Here is an 18,010-nt window from a genome sequence, read left to right on the forward strand (position 1 = left end):
AAGTTCAAAAGCAAAAAAACGGGCCCAAACTACTTTCCTTTCCGACTGCGTGCTCCATTAAAACAAGGAAAGGCACGGACAGCGAGAGGGGGGTCGGGAAAGGCACGGACAGCGGGAGGGGGGTCGGGAAAGGCACGGACAGCGGGAGGGGGGGCGGGAAAGGCACGGACAGCGGGAGGGGGGCGGAAACGGCAAGAAATAGCACTCACCTGGACTTCTTCTGGCGGCGGTCGGCCTGCAATGACCAAAACATACCTTCCCCAAACAAACAAAATAGGAACTGCCCACCGCCGCACTGACGTGACAAAAGGGGGCGGATGAGAAAAATTCTCAGGAACGCCCCCGAGTCGCCTCGCAGAATGACGGACGCCTCGGTTTTCCAATGGCTAGCCTCCATTTATGGAGCTAGCCAATGGGAAACAGAGGCGGGACAAACATCCATACTGCAAAACAAAAGATTTCGCCTGCGAGAAACGCTGCTTGCGCAGCTTTCGACAAGCGAAACCTAAAAACCAGGAGCAGTCCTGGAGTTTTAGCATTGTGCATTTCCTCAAGAGCCTTTCTCAGCTCTTCTTTGGATGAGTTCTATTTATGTTTCCTAAGGGGACAGTCTCGGGAACCTGACCTTTCTTAAATATGTTTTGCTTGCTCCCGATCAAAGCACTGTGCCACGGTACACAGTCTTTGGAGGGTTTTTTGAAAGATGGCATTAACAGCACCTTGTGTTGAATGTTTCCATCCATTATTATTGGTTACTGCTAAAATGCTATCACCATAGGAGATACGTCAGTCTTTTTTTTTTTTTTTAAGAGTTGTCATCATCTCTATGAAGGCAATGTGAATAAACTATTGGTTAGGTGCCACAGCAAGCATTTTTTATTTGGCAGCTCTTAGTTGACTTCTGGCTTTTGTGTCACTTGATCTAGTAGCTCTTTTACCTTACCCTTCTGTCCTGTGATTTCTCTCTGGAGGTGTCCCCCTACCCCAATTATCTTGCCAGTAACTGCACCTTAATCACCAGTTTATCACTTCCTATGTAGAAATGCCCCTTTTGCATGGCCAACTTTTTGCTGGATTTTGTTGCTGATGTTTGGACTTGGAACACTGAGATGCTACTGTACAGCACCCAGTGTGTGTGCTCTGCCCCCATGTGGAATTGGCTAATCCTTGATTGACATATTTAACGTTCATATAAGTCCCTAGTATATGGTACTCCGTGTACTGCAGCACCTGTTGTGTAACCACTAAAGTGGGTGTACAAAGCATGTCTTAGGGCCTACCCCTGCAGTCTGAGTGTGCACTTTTAAAACTGCAAATGTGGCCTGGAAAAATAAACCTTTTGCCATGCCTAAACCTTCCTTTTTATTACGTATATGTCACCACAACCTAGGCCATATATGCCCAAAGGGTTGGATGCATGGTATTTAAAAAGTAGGACCCCAAAGTGTTACATGTCCTGGCAGTGAAAAATATCCAATTTTCTTTTTCGCTGTGACACAACTGGCTCTCCCAGCAAAAAGCTCTAGGCTGTTTTATAATACTTTATATTGAATACCCTCCGTTTAGAATAAATAGAACCATGATTCAAGTACTCAAATTCATAGGAATTTAAAATCCAATCTAATTGTCAAGTCATACTTTAAATTACTATTTTGAGAATACCACTTTTAGAGAGTTGGTATTTTCCTGCCTAAAGCCTCTAGTAGACTTTGCAGAGTTAATCCCATACGTCTCCTGACAGCCTGCTGCCCTCTGCAAGGAGGGTGAATGCCTCCAAGGAAAGGGAACAAAGGGGCCTTGATTGTTAAGTGGGGTGACCTCCGGGGTTAGTATGTCCACACAACTGCACAAGCTTCAACGGGTTATCCCTTGTCACAGGCATATGTAATTCACACCTAGGACAGCCTCTGTCCAAGTAGCCAGAGTGACAACTATCCCAGTGGAGGTAAAATATGTTCTAGAACTGGTTTGCATGGGGTGTTTCTAATTTACCTAAGGCCCAACTCATGATTGTGCCCAGAGATCTGAACAAGGAAAGAAAGGTTCTGCCATATTGGTTTTAGGTAGGGAGTGACACAGCTTTGGGATAGGTTACAGCAAAACACACAGGAAGTGGGTAGTAGCATTCCTGGTAACTTTTACCTCATTGGCTAGGGAGTTGCCAAGAGTTTCCCCATCTACACAGTGGCATTGGTCATTACATTGGCACCCTCAGCACTCTCTTCAGAACTCTGCTTGACCTGTGGAAACAGAAGGAGGACTACAGCTGCTGAAACTTTTGGACTCCAGAAAGAGGACTGCACCTACCGTAACCTGTGAAGAAAAACCGCAAGGACTGAAACAGTTCTCACTTCAACCAGGACGGAAGAGTAGAGTCCGAAAACTAGTTGGTTGGCCTCCTGTTATGCTTCAGGGAGACAAAAGCAGTAAGACCTGCCCTGGGCCCTACTAGTGGCTTCCTGTTGTGCGAGTCCAGACCCTCTCAGCTGTGTCCCTAAGAACCTGGGGCCATTGGATGGGTGTCAGAGCGTGTTCTTCCTCCCTAACCCTAAAAGCTGAGATGATTTCAAAGAGGACCCTCCATTCTGATCCTCCCCTCAAATAGAATCAGTTAGTTGCTGGGTAAAGTGGTCCCCTCCATTTCATGACCAACCTGGTGTGTTTTTGTGGCGTGAGGTGGGTTTCCAGCAAAAAATCTTTAGTACCATTTTGTCTTTTTATGAAGGATACTTTTCAGTGACATTTTGTATAATTTTAACCTCCCGTTCATTCCATGTAATCATCTTAACAGAAATCATATTGCGTTCATTGCTTCCTCGTATTCAGAGCCCACACAGCTAGTTTGATCCTAGCTCCTCATCCCACAATCACAATCTACGCCTCTCATATCTTACTGTCCAGACAATCCCCAACCGAACTCCCACCTGCCGACTCTTCGATAAACAGTTATTAACAACATGTAGATGCTTTATCTATGTAGCTGATTTCAGTTATCTCTGCCTGTACAGAAGCCTCGCTTCCAGGCGTTTCAGTTGCATAGTAACTTCTTGTTTGCTGCTACACCCTTTCCCCCACCACTCCAAAACCAACTAATAACCCTAGAACAAATAGAAATAAAATCTAGTAGCCATTCTGGGACGTTGCCAACCAATGCCTCCCGTTGCATCGCTCCACGAAGGCGGACACCATGAAGGTCGGGCTGGAGTCAAGGTGGAGCTCCAACTGTGCTTTGCCCTGCGTTTTGTGGTCGCCAACTGTTGGGTTCTGTTAATCTTCTTACACTTAACTTTTAGGTTGATGATCCAGCGGCTCTTATTTACCATTTCCGGTTTTCAGTCCCTGGGTTTATCAGTTTATAGTTAAAAGTTCTTGGTTCCTATCAAAATTCATAATAATTTGTTGTGGCTAGGTCTCAGTTTGCAGTCGAGCGCTTGCCTGATGAAAACTTGAGGGATTCAAGCAATCCGTTGCATCCGCTCTTATTAGGGATCTCCCAGGTTGAATTGTGTCCCCTGCCAGCTCTCTGGCCAATACAGACAATTTCTGATGAGCTGAAGAAGTCAGTTATGTGATCTTGTGTTACTTCGATCAGGCAGAAAAATACAGCATATTCCTGTGAAGCTCAACCTAGCTCATCTTCTATGGGGGTAGATCTGAATGGCCAGACCCTCATATTACAGTGTCTCACTCTATGTAGCCACATGAGGATGGCATCCCTGTCACAATAGTCCAAAGAGTGAGCTGCTATAACTTGCACTGGGGCACCAGGCTTTTAGTGGTGGGTCCAGCATTTTCGACATCCTTTCGACCAACAAGAGCTTTGAAGCCCCTTCGGTTCCATAGTGTTAAGTATCCAGTCCTTCAAGGAATGGCCAACAGTTAGGTGGCTCTACTCTCTCTCGAGCCTGGGCCATGCCGATTTGTGCATCAAGATGTTTCCTCTGTTTATTCTGCTCCAGGATTTGTGTTGTTTCCTGAAGATTTTTATGGTGGCATCTGGGTCAGAGCCATCCATCGCATGTTTCTGCACATTCTCCTCTATTGCCTAGGTTCAGACAGATGGGTTTCTAATATCTGCCCTTATTGGGGTAATTTCCACAGACAATGTGCAAATCTTATGTTCAAGCTTTTTTTGAGAGTCTCATACAAAAAAGCACTCAAAAATCATCATGCATGTAATCTGTCCCAGATGTTTGCACTCATGCACTCATGCATCCATTCATCCTCTGAACATAAAAAGAGAAGATTTAAAGAAATGAAAGGGGTCTTCTGAAGGAGGACCACTAGAAGAAGAAAATATAAAACAAAAGGGCTAATCCAACAGGCCTGACACTAAAGCACACACATTCACACACTGAAGAAGAAATTGAATGCATCTAAAATGGAAATACTTACGTGTGGTGATTGGAAACATTATGCCCTGCTTGCCACCTGGTCTGATGAACTGGTATCACTGCCTAAAGTATTGAAGGAAGTAAGAAACTTCAGAATGACCATGAACTCCAAGCTGTTGATGAATGCCCAAGTGGACAAACTAGCAAGATCAAGCTTTGTTACTATAAAAACTCTGCAACAAAATATCCCCCATTTGGGATTTCCAAACAAGGTCTAAGCTACCATCTCCCTTGTTCTGTCCAAACTCGATTATGCCATTAGCCTCTACCATGGATCACCTTTAACGACTATGAAAAGACTACAGCGTATTCAGAACTCGGCTGCCAGACTATTCTTACATATATAACCGCGAGACCACATCTCCCCTGCCTTGAAAGCCCTGCATTGGTTACCAGTTGCCAGAAGATCCGCGTTCAAGCTGCTTTGTATCACCCACAAAGCGATATATGGAATGGGACCGCTCTTAATCAGGAATAAAATCACCAAACTCATTCAACATAGGAACCTCCGCTCTAGAGTGGCACCTCGCCTCAAAATCCCAAGATACAAGAAAAAAAACAGGGGTGGCACATCCTTCTCTTTTCAAGCAGGCAAAATATGGAACTCTTTACCCCCCAACATAGGATCCACCGACAACCACCTTATCTTCAGAAAACTACTCAAGAATTTGACTGTTCCCCACATAAGCACCATACGCAAACAGAAATATACAGCATATCCCCCTGTATATAAGCATTTATTTGTGCTATAGATATGTACCTATATATGTTTATTGCTTTGTATAAACATGTTGAATAATTATGTAAAAAAAAGAATAACTTTTTAAGTACAACATTTGAAAACCAGAGTTTAATAAATGCATCTTAAATCTACTTATACTTACTTCCTTTATGCATCTATGTACTGTCCATGCACTTGGATCTATGTATTTATTACTTTCTTCATTTAAAAAAGCACTACCCTATTTCTCACCCTATACCTTTATCAATTTCTTTAATCTACATATACTTACTTCCTTTATGCATCTATAAACTTTCCATGTACTTATGGATCTATATATTTATTACTTCTAATTCAGCATATTCAATGCACTACCCTATTTCTCACCCTATACCTCTCTCAATATATCTTCTACCTTAACTCTGACTCATCTCAAACCTCTTTCTACTACTCTTTCCAATGCACAACCCTATTTTTCACCCTATTCCTCTATCAATATATCCTCTACATCCATTCTCTCATTCATCTCGAACCCCATACCAATACTATGCCCCCCAAAATATCCCTTTCTAGACTCTCCCCTACTCTACCCCTCCTTGCACCATCTGATACTTTTTTTTACTATACAGATCCCCCAAAACAAGCCTTTCTAAACTCTTCCCTCTGACTCTTCCCCTCCACAAAGAATTGATTGTTCAATCGCAAGTCTTTAGTCCTATCCAAATAGAAGCTCACCTCTCTTTTTGGATCCAGGTAGTGAAGTCTCTCCTCCTCCTTGGAAAGGTGAGGGGGAGAATAGAATACAGGAAGAGTAATGGTGCTTGTGGTGCATCCATCTACAGCACCTTTTTTCTAGACTAGTTGATGCTGAGTACTCTAGCAGGATTCTTGCCAAAGTTCATGACTACCTTACACAATGGGTAATCCATCACTCTACCAGTGGTATTTGTGCCCTCTCACTCCTTGCAAGAGGAGGAGATGCTCCATTAGTAGGACCCCACAAATGCTTTAAGCTCTTACATTGCTTGTACCAAGGACCATAAAGTGGTCAATCAATTGTTTCACTGGTTGTGAGGTTCTCAGTAGTAGAAAGGAGAATGCAGCGCAGTAGAGGACCATGCCTAGGTGGATAGACCGCGTCATTAAGGTTTGTTTAACACTGGCCAAGAAGCAGCCTCCAGGGCTACGGCTGTTTCCACTGCATTGACATGTGTATGGCCTGCCCTTGACATCTGTCAGGTTGCGAAGTGGGCATCAGTGCACCTTTTCATGAAGCACAACTGCCTCAAGATCCAGGTCCAGCGGAAAAGACATTATACCCAGTTGGTTCTGCAGATTTTTTGGTCTGAGTCCTCTCCACTTTCACCTGCGGTATCTATACTAACGTGAGGAATCTGTTAGAAATGTCCATCAGAAAAATCAATGTTTTACCTTAAATATTCCCCTTTCTAGGAAATACTCTGTTGATTTGCAGATTCCTCACCACCGTCTTCTTTTCTAACATCTAAAATGGGCCGTAGTTGGTGTTCAGCAGCACACTGGCACCGACAGTTGTTCACGCTCTGAGTCTGAGGGTGCAGACAAGAAACAGATGCCAGCATGCAGGGGTTGTGCGCTTATATGCAGTACCAGTGAATCTCTTCCGAGTTGGTGTGGAATCCGCGCTGAGGCCATATTGTGCCACCTAGTGACACACCGAAGCACTGCTATGGATAAAGGTTTTCTGAATCTGAGATGAGGAATCTACAATTAGATAGAGCATCCACCAGAAAGAGCATCTCCAAAGGTAAATATCTTGTTAATTTTGCTATATTGCTATATAGGGGTCTTGGAGGCTTTGAATAAACAGCTTCATACTTGTTGGACCAACCTCAGCCATGATGGAGTAATCAGACCACTGTCTGACCCACAAAACTGGATGGAAGCACAAAGTCACCAAGGGATTATTTCATGCCACATAAGCCTCTCCTAACTCTAAACCAGATGGCTGGCAAACCAAAAAGATGTTCAATAACTGCAACAGAAGCAGGAACATTGAAGAGTGATAGGTTCTTGCCAGTCAGACTCGCCACTGAGCTCACCTGCACTTATTGCATTAGAGTTTTGTCATCCTCCTTCCGTCTCAGGTTAGGGGTAAAAAAAGGTTTCAAAGCCCTTTATCTGTGTCGCTCATCCCTTTGGGCCAGCTCGGGCCCCATGTAAACAAGGTCATGCAGCAGAGTTGGCCAGCAGATCTTCAGCATTTGCTGTCAGTCTTGCTTCTAGCCTGTCATGTAGTTCCTATAAACCTATATAGTATCTGCACGTTTTGACAACATAGACTGTGGGATTGGTGTCCAGACTGATTCTAGACACCCCCACTGAGTATGTTCGCCTGTATACCTGTTAGCTCACTGTGCCACTAGAAACCCCTCTTACTAAGGAGAGAATAGTTCTTGGCAACTATCAAACATGACAACTCTGTCCCATCAGGGATCCAGAAAGCAGTGTGATACCTTTCGCTGAGTCACTTGTGCTCACTTTGTTTCAGAGAGATACACAGAATAAACGATGGGTACGTTTTTCAATAAGCATTTATTGGACCAGCGTCATTCTAGTGTAAAATTCTAGTGTGCTGAAACAACAATAAGACGGAAACCAATATAAATGATTACAAGCACCAATAGATTAAAAGGATGGTAGATTTCTACCATAGTGCTAAAACAATGAATACAGGCAAGAGTGAAAATATATGACAGTAAATATGCGTACTCCTATAATGCGACCCTAACTAGATATACCTAAGTGTTCCTAGCATGTATGTAGGTGTAAAGCCAAGAATCCCTCTAGGATAAAGTCAACTCCATTACCTTAAGTGAGAGAATGTGGGACCCTGTCTTGGTCTCGAGATGGACAGCCCGAGGGATGTCAGACCACCGGGAGCTGGAGTATCTGCGTCTTGCGTCAGTGTGTCAGCATGGAAGTCCTTTTTCTCCTCTGCCTACCTCGGCAAGATATGGTGGTAAGATAAGTGGTACCCTCCGGGGTCTACCTTGATGTGTCATGTCGGACATAGGATGATGGAAGGAATGACCCTTATACATAGTTATTATGCAGGAGATGGTAATCCTGCTGAGTTTTCAAGAATTCTCATGCATAGTTAATGAGGCTAGTTTTCAGGGAAAGCCTCGCGTCCTGTAGGCAATACCGTAACTAGGTAGAAGGTCAGTCCCAAGAACCATTATGTAGTGTAATGGTAGGGGAGAATGTAGGTGAAAGGTTTGGTTGCTACCTGAGCCTATATATCGAACATAACAAGCCAGTGGGAAATTGGCAGCACTCGAATGCACGTTTGGTAAAGCCCCGTTAGCAGCAATGTTCCAGCAGGTTTAGGTCCAAAATTGTTCCGGCTTGCAGGATCCCAGAATGCAATGCAGTGATTTACTGCCTTGTTGCATGCAAGCTTCATAGAGGCTGCTGTGGCAGGAAGCATTGTGCACTCCCTCCTGGCAGCTCTAGGAATCAAGACCAGCTGAGAAGAAGGATTGGCAGATCCGGTTCTCTTAAGAGCGGACTATGCTCATCCTCCTCCATGTTGTAATTGTCATTCTTACATACGTACAACTTCGGAAATAGCTGCAGGTCAGGTGCGCTGGTGTTTGCAAAGCATTTACCGTGCAAACATGATTCGATGATCGCAATAAACAAGCACAAAACTTTGTTGTGGTTTGTATCGCTCCCTGTGAAATCCTTTTACAACAAGTTGAATGGTTCCCTGATCGAGCATTGTGTGTTCTGTCTGCTTATGTGCAGGCGAGACGCTCTTACACTTATGGTTCTTTTGTCCAAGTTACAGTCGTCCGAGGGAACAGTGGATAGCCATATCTGTGGGCAGGTGGGCCTTTAGGGCACCCATAATGAACCAATTGTAACAAGATTCTGCTTGATGTTTGAGGGGCTTTTTAAGGCTTTGTCTACTTTTGGCTTTCTTTTTGCACATACTTGAAGCTTTGTGGTGTTATTTCTCAGATATTTCCACTTTATATTTTATACTTGCACTTTATATGTTATGCTTGCGCTTTTTATTTTATGGTTGCACTTTACAGCAACTCTGTTTAAATTGGTTGCCAAATTAATAATGTCACGTTTTAAAAAACAGCTGTCTTGCTTAAAGTTTTGCATTTTATGATTCCATGCAGTGCCTGAAAAGCAGATGTACGATAAATATTAAGGCCTTGTGAAATTATTACTTCTAGTTTCTACCATCGCAGGAACTGGCCATGTGCAATGTTTGAGATGCTGGAGCTTTTCTGGGGACATTATTTGAGCTAAATTGCGAATTTACGGCTCTAATCTCATATAACTGATCATCTCAGTGGTTCCATTCTGATGGACAGGCGCTGCCATGCTTTCACCGCTGAACTTAATGCTATTGTGCATCTTTCACATTATTTCTTCGTCATTTGCTTTTTTGGTTTGTACCGAAATAAAGTACTTTTGATGCAATAACTTGTGGCAAACTTTATGCACAACATTTATAGAAACATCCCAGACGCATACAAAGAGACTTCTGTACACCCAAGCCTGGAGTGACTTAACGAAACTTAAGGCCCCTCGAGGTACATGGAGGGGCCCTATTACCAGTCTAAAGCTGGCGTTCTCAGGTCAGGGTACTGTGCTGGGAGGGGGGGGGGTGGGGGGGGGGGGGGAGAGCTGGAGCTTGCCCCCACCCACCTCCCCCTCCGCACCGCTGGGGTTGCGGGGCCTATGTTACGCCTCTGAACCCCTGGGAGGCGAGTGGGCCGCGTCACTGCGTGCAGCTTTGGATACTAGCAAACCATGATTAGGATGCTGCCAGCCAGGGCCTAGGCAATGTGCGGGGTGTTCTCCAGACTTAAGGGTGGAGCGACCAATGTAGTGTCCGCTTCAGGGAACACTAATACCGATTTTCGCTTGGAATCGTTAGCCAAAAAGTAAAAATACAGGGCAAAGAGAACATTGAGGCAGTGAAACAGCAGCACTGGTTGTCGAGGATGTTTGATAACATCCTACTGATATCTTACGTTACGCGATACTGTTTTGTTTTTTACTTTGTGGTGAAATACGCCAGTGAAGGTGATGCATATTCCAAGTTGTAAAGATACTGTCTGTTAGAAAAGATTTGTCATACCTGCATTGTCACCAACGACCCCGCCACCGCCAGATTCAACCTACACGAAAGGATGAAAGAGGTAGCCGAATGGATGAAGAACAGCCGCCTGAAACTGAACTCGGACAAGACGGAAGTCCTCATCCTGGGATCCTCACCCTCCTCCTGGGACCGCTCCTGGTGGCCCCCCGCCCTAGGCAGCGCACCCAAACCTACAGGCCACGCACGCAACCTGGGCTTCATCCTGGACTCCTCCCTCTCCATGACCAGACAAGTCAACGCCGTCTCCTCGTCGTGCTTCAACATCCTACGCATGCTACGCAAGATCTTCCGGTGGATCCCCACCGTGACCAGGAATACGGTCACCCAGGCCCTCGTCACCAGCCGACTGGACTACGGCAACTCCCTCTACGCCGGAACCACCGCCAAACTCAATAAGAGACTCCAGCGGATCCAGAACGCCTCAGCACGACTCAACCTGGACATCCCCTGTCGCAACCACATCTCCGGACACCTAAGAGACCTGCACTGGCTCCCGGTCCACAAGAGAATCACCTTCCGTCTCCTCACCCACGCACACAAAGCCCTGCACAACCAAGGCCCAGGATACCTCAACAGCCGCCTCAACTTCTACGCTCCCAAACGCCAGCTTCGATCGACCGGCCACGCCCTCGCCGCCGTCCCCCGCTTCCGAAGAGCCACCACAGGGGGAAGGTCCTTCTCCTACCTCGCCGCCAAGACTTGGAACTCCCTCCCGACTCACCTCCGCCTGACCCAGGACCACCTCGCCTTCAGGAAGCAGCTCAAGACCTGGCTGTTCGAGCAGTAGCGGACCCCCCTCCCCTAGCACCTTGAGACCCTCCGGGTGAGTAGTGCGCTATACAAATGCTTTGATTGATTGATTTAGTTATCTCTAACTCGTGCAACTTATTCCGAGTGAAAGCTATTTAACACCAGATGCTTATTTCGTCTCTAGGTTTTCGATGGCATGCTTAGACTGTTTTTAAATCTTTCCTAGTACTGTTTGAGAACATTAATGTTTGGAACTTTCAACTCTCTGAAATACACGGTGATCAATAAATATGTTAACTACCTTATCTATTGAGCAGCTATATATATTTATTTCTTTTTTTAGGTGAACAGTGCTGAAGAGATCACATTTGAAGCATTGAAGAAAGCAATTGGTGAGATAATTTAATTTCTTGTTTGTGAATATGTCTTGATCACTGCCAGCGATTCATGGAGCAGCATTTAAAAAAGTGCACAGGGTTAGAAAATGTACCCTTCTTCAGGTCCTCTAACCTTTTCGCATGCTGTTTTAGATCCCTCTAGCGCACTGCTATGTAGACTGGCCTAACTCCTTTAAGGACGCTGTTTCTACTCTTTTACTACACTTCTTGGTTACATTTCTCTGGCAACCTAACCATTGATGCTGTTGTGCACTAGAAAAAATATTTTCATAGTGTTACCTCATTACTCTTACATCACAGTGGTTACCATTTTATGTTTAGTGCTGCTTTTGGCATCACAGCTGTATATTTGAACTTTGAAATTTCACAATTCTTTGCTGGTGTAAAACACGTGAAAGAAGTCCGGTTACAATATCGAATATTATTGTACAAAACTGTGTAGTTTGCTAAAAACTAGTGCAAGGCAAGATTTACTTGATACTTTATAAAGTTACACATTTTTATTTGTGCTTTAATGCCACCAAAAGTATTCATATTCTCATTGCCTGCATTTGACACACTCAACCATATCACTTTCCTGTTACTATTACACAATAGAATGGAAATAGATGACAGAAATCTCAATTGGTTTAAATCCTATTTCACAACTGGATTTCTATGTGTGAAGATTGGAAACTCTTTCTATTAATTGGGAACAGCTCCTGAAGGCTCAATTCATGCTTTCTTACTTTTTAACATTTACGTTGAACCTTTAGAAAAGGGGTTCCAGTCTTCCATTATCTCGACAACTGGATGTTGAAGGTAAGCTGGCCTCAGGCTGTCATCTCCAACCTCCAGACTATGGTGGACCTCTTGCACTCGCTGGGCTTCACTATCAACGTGCCAAAGTCACACCTGATTCCCTCTCAGAAGCTCCTTTTCATCAGAGCAGTTTTGGACACAGCGCAATTTCGGGTTTATCCTCCTGAGCATCGAGTCCGGGATATTCGGGCTATTATACCGATGTTTCTGCCTTTATCCCGGATTTTGGTGAGATTGCCCCGTGTCTGCTGGCCCTCATGGCCTCCTGCATCCTTACTGGTGGACCATGCCAGGTGGCATATGCAGGCTCTGCAGTTGGACCTGAAGTTCCAGTGGGCACAGTATCAGGAGAATCTTTCCGATTGCATCCAGATCTCAGAGGGCACTGCACACCAATTGGGTCCAGGATTGGGTAAATGGCAGATCCCTCTTCCTTCCCCAACCAGAGTTCACAGTGGTGACAGATGCGTCACTCCTGGTGTGGGGCGGCCACATGGGGGAGGCAGAGATAAGAGGCCTCTGGCTCCGGTGGAGTCCGGGCTCCATATCAACCTTCTGGAGCTCCAAGCAATTCGTCTTGCACTCAAGGCATTCCTTCCCTCTGTCGAAGGAAGATTAGTGCAGGTGTTCATGGACAACACCACTGCCAAGTGGTATTGCAGCAAACTGGGCATAATGGGGTCGTGGACCCTTTGTCAAGAGACTCTTCATCTTTGGACATGGCTGGAACATCAGGGCATATCCCTGGTGGGTCAACACCTGGCAGGTTCCCTGAATGCCAGGGCGGGCAAACTCAGCCGCCAGTGCATGATGGCTCACGAATGGTGTCTTCATCAGAGGTGGTGCACGGTCTCTTTCAGCGGTGTGGAGAGCCTTGGTTAGATCTGTTCCCCACCAAAGAGAACGCGCAATGTCAGCAGTTCTGTGCATTGGAATTTCCAAGGCGGCACTCGCTTGGCGACTCTTTTCGGCGCGAGTGGAATTGCAGTCCTCTATACACCTTTCGGCCTATACCACTTCTGCCCAGAGTGCTGAAGAAGATCAAGCGCGACCGGGCCCAAGTCATTCTTGTGGCTCCGGATTCAATACGAAGAGTCTGGTATCCTGAGCTCTTGAACATGGCCATCGGTCCTCCAATCAAACTGCCTCTTTGGGAGAATCTTCGGTCGCAGCAGCAGGGGACGGTTCTCCATCCGAACCTGTCCACAGCCTCCACCTCCTTGCATGGTGATTGAGCAGCAACAGTTGACAGCTTTCAACCTTCTTCCCGAAGTCTGTAAGGTTATCTAGAACAAATGTGTGGCATGGTGCACAGCAAAGCCGGTGGATTCCCTCGCTTCCCCTCTTTCAGAGGTTCTCCTCTGCATTCTTTCTTTGGCCTAGCAGGGCTCTGCTCTGGGCACTCTTAAAGGCTATCTTTAGGCCATTTCGGCCTTTTTTCGCCTTCCTGATCAGCCTTCTCTTGTCAAGTCCCCTATTGTAAATAGATTTCTTAAGGGCATTACTCACCTTTTTCCTCCTATTCCTTTCGTAATGCCTCAGTGGCACTTAAATCTTGTCTTGACTTACCTTATGTGTGCTCCTTTCGAGCCACTACATAATTGTCCTCTCAGACTCTTGACTTTAAAGACTGCCTTTCTGGTTGCCATCACCTCTGCTCGCAGGGTGAGTGATCTTCAGGCTCTGTCTTCTAAACCTCCTATCCTTGCTGTCCGTCAGGACAAGGTTGTGCTCCAAACTAGAGTTTTCCCAAAGAGGTTACCTCTTTCCACATAGGACAGACCATTACTTTGCTTACCTACTTCCAAGGAGGAGGAGAGACTCCACCGTCTGGATCCAAAACTTGCTCTATCATTTTATCTGGATCGCACAAAACAATTCTGGGTGGACGATCAACTCTTTGTTGCCTATCTGGGTGCCAAGAAATGTTTGACCATGCAAAAATGGAACCATCTCTTGATGGGTCGTCCTCTGCATTAAAATTTGCTGTTCCTTGGCGAAAAAAGAGCTTCCGGTAGGACTGCGCGCCCATTCCACCAGGGCGACGTCAGCCACAACGCCAACGACGAACGCGGGTCGACCGACGCCACCTACCAACGCGCAAAACATTGTCCGGATCCAGTCTGACGCCTGGGGGTAATTCTAAGGTAAGGAATCTATAACATATATTTGCCTCTTACAGATTTATTGTTACCGAAGGTAAGTAACTTGTTAATCGCCGCTACAGACGAGTACTTCCTGGAGTAACGGTGGCTCTTATCCTCCTCGACCTCTACATGGTATTCAACACCGTCTCCCACAACACCCTCATCATAAGACTCTACAACATAGGCACACAGCAAGACGCCCTCAAGTGGATCACCTCCTTCCTTACAGTATGTACTCAAAGCATCCGACTGCCTCCCTTATCCTCCACACCCAAAGACATCATATGCGGCTTACCACAAGGTTCATCCCCCAGCCTCACCCTGTTCAACATCTACATGACTGTGACACATCCTACGGACTCAATATAATCTTCTATGCAGATGACACTCAACTGATCTTCTCACTCACCAAGGACCCCTCCAACACCAAAACTGGCTTCCGCGTTGCCATGACCAACATATCCAAAAGAATGAGACAACTGCCTCAACTCAACTCTGACAAAACTGAAGTACTGATCATCGGGAAGAACACTTCCACATGGAAACACAGCTGGTGGTCTGCAGAACTGGCACCTACACCAGTCGACTATGCACACAACCTCGGCGTCATCCTCGACAGACAACTGACCCTGAAACGACAAGTCAATGCAGTCGCCCCCTCCATCTTCCACACGCTTCACGTGCTCTGCAGAATCTTCATATGTATCCCACCCAACACCGACAGACCGTCACTCAGGCCCTGGTCACCAGCCGCCTTGACTAGGGCAATGCCCTTTACGCCGGAATCTCTACCCAACTTCTCAGAAGACTCTATACCATACAGAACACTGCAGCCATACTCATCCTGGACCTCCCCAAACAAACCCACTGCCCCCCCCCCCATCCAGAATTAATGCCAGTTCAAGATGCTTGCTCATGCTTACAAAGCCCTCCATGACCTTTGACGTGCCTTCATCAACCATCGATTCAATTTCCTCAAACTCTCTAGACGCCTGCGCTCCTCTTCACTCGCCCTCGCATACACCCCCCGCATCCGCCGCAGCAGTGGTCACTCCTTCTCCTACATCCCTGCCAATGCCTGGAAGGACCTTCCCCTCCAGTTCCGTAAAGCCCCCTTGCTAGCGGACTTCAGAAGGAGACTCAAGACGTAGCTGTTCGACGGAGACACAGTGCCCAGATACCGCTAGGGTGGACAGTGCTGCGCTTTACAAATGCTGTTTGATTGATTGAGGTAATGTTGTCATTGGAAACAAGAAGGGTGGTCTGTTTAATTGCCAACACACATGTACCTAACCTACAAGATTTGCACCTTGCACGCAAGTAGGATTTGTTCCCCGGGTAGTAGTGTCACCTGCCTTGCCTGCATTAGGACCTAACTTGTTACTGAAAGCTACCAAATACGGGAGCCCAAGAATGCTTTATTAGCTAGTTTTCACCTTGATATATCAGACTGTTGTCACCTTCTGTCTTTATTTCTCTAATGTTGGATAAGCAGCTAAAGCCAGCAGTTGTCATAGAATTTGGCATCTCTCCTCAACACCTTTGTCTCTCACTGCTACTGGCACAATGTTTTATCCACAAGCATGGTCTCTCCTAGGTGCTCATTCACCAAGTTAATCTTGTTTTCTCTCTACCAGTGACACCACCACCCACTTTCTATTGGTCTCCAGGGGGCTGACGTAGAGACAGCATCAATCGCCACAACGGCTGCAGAAACCACCCCAATCGTTCATAGGCTAGATATGTGAGTCTCAAACACATAGGGTAGGACATCAGGGGCACCAGTCCCCTTCCCCTGCAGCATCATCCATCAATGCATGTTAGTTTTGCCTTAAAAGTCCACACCCCTCACATGCAAGGCAAGATTCAGTCATTTCTCCTGTGGCGATGATCCATCATGTCTGACTGATGGGTCATACAATCGTTGAGCATGGTTATGCCATATCCTTCCTTTTGCTCTTGTAAATGTTCCCCCAACATTTTACCAACTTTCAGAGGATTACCTCTCCATTCTGTTACAGCAGGTGCAACTGTTGCTCTCCAAAGGTACCATCAAGAAGGTTTCACACTCTAAAAGAGGACCGCATTGTTACTCCCACTATTTCCTTGTGCCGAAAGAGGATGGAGGCCACTGACATATATTTGATCTTCGACCGCTGAATGCCTTACTGTGGTACAGATTCAAAATGCTCATGCTAACTAGGTCTTGGACTTTGGGTACTGAATGAACTTCTTGGATTAGTAGGAAACATATTTCATGTACCCATTCTGCAGTCCTATTGCTATTACATGTGCTAGGAGCCTTTTCAGTTGGCCTCATTAACGTCTTTCAGGTGTTTTGAAAGTGATGAGTGTAGTTGCAGCATAACTTTGTAGGTTTTCCCCTACCTTGAGGACAAGCTGTTGATGGCTGGCTCGCCACAGTCAGTCATAGACCACCTCCAGATGGCAAACCTCTTCGCATAATTGGTGTTCACAATCAGTGAGCCAAAGTCCCACCTGAATCCTTTGCATAAGCTTCCATAGACTATTCTGGATAGCACAGACTATTCTGGATAGCACATGCAGACTCTGCAAGGGAGTCTAAAGTTCCAGTGGCCCCTGCACCAAGGATATCACCAGAGGCTGCTCACGATTTGCACTGGTGGCTGCTCAAATGCTATTGGTCCAGCTGCAGGCCCTTGTCCCTTCTCCACCCGCAGGGTACGGGGGTGATAGATGCCGCAATACTTGGTTGGGATGGTCATCGGAGGAGGTGCAGATCAGAGGACGCTGGTCTCAGACAAAAGCCCGGTTTCATATCAGTTTGGTGGAGCTGCAGGCCACCATCTGGCAGTGAAGGCTTTTCTGTCATCCATCAAAAGGGGGTCGGGGGGAGGAGGATGGAGGATCTTACAGACAACAACACCATGTGTTATTACAACAAGCAGGGTTGAATGGGTCCGTAGTCCTGGCCAGGAGTACACGAACCTCTGGGGTTGGCTGGTTTGAGTGTTACGGCATTTATATCTCCATGTGTGAAGATTGAGGTGCTGCAATTGACTGTGTTTGATCTGTCTCCTGAAGTTGTGGATGTCATTCTTGTCACCAGACGCCCTTCCTAAACATCCTTTTCGATCAGGCGCTGAGACACATTTTAGCCTTTTGTGGTTTCCACAGGAGTGACCCTTTTGCAAGCCAAGCCAAGCCAATCTGTGGCACATTTTTTTTGTTCGTTTTGTCTTTGGCCACTATTGCCTTTCTACATTTGCTGGAACAACTGTTCTTGTTTAAATCACCTGTTGTGATGAGGTTTGTGAAAAGTTTAACACGCTTTCCTCCCAAGCCGTGTGTGATGCTGCAGTGGGACCTTAATTTGGTTTTAACATTTCTAATGCGCACTCCATTTAAACCTATGCATAGCTACTTGCTGCTTCTCTTCACTTTGAAAATTATTTTCCTTATTGTGATTACTTCCGCTCATCGCAGAAGTGTGCTTTAGGCACTGTTGGTGCAACCACCCTACGCCACCCTTTGTCCCAAAACATTGGTGTTGAGAACCAAGGCAGCCTTCTTGCCTAAAGTTATAGCTCCTTTCCACGTTGGCCAATCTTTCATCCTGCCTACATTCGTTATCCTCCCTTGACACC

The 18,010-nt window shown here is 46.0% G+C and overlaps 1 protein-coding gene across 5 annotated transcripts in view; it reads left to right on the forward strand.

Annotated features, from left to right (window-relative positions):
* Window positions 1–18,010, forward strand: part of EFR3A (EFR3 homolog A) — a 1,108,455-nt gene that overhangs the window by 1,009,807 nt on the left and 80,638 nt on the right. For all 5 annotated transcript variants that reach the window (XM_086966224.1, XM_086966228.1, XM_086966225.1 and 2 more), the window contains one exon: window positions 11,379–11,427. In XM_086966224.1, the coding sequence (XP_086822350.1) occupies window positions 11,379–11,427 (49 nt within the window). The remainder of the gene's footprint in view (window positions 1–11,378; window positions 11,428–18,010) is intronic.

This window comes from Lissotriton vulgaris, chromosome 4_1 (genome assembly GCF_964263255.1).
Source record: "Lissotriton vulgaris chromosome 4_1, aLisVul1.2, whole genome shotgun sequence".
Taxonomy (NCBI): domain Eukaryota; kingdom Metazoa; phylum Chordata; class Amphibia; order Caudata; family Salamandridae; genus Lissotriton; species Lissotriton vulgaris.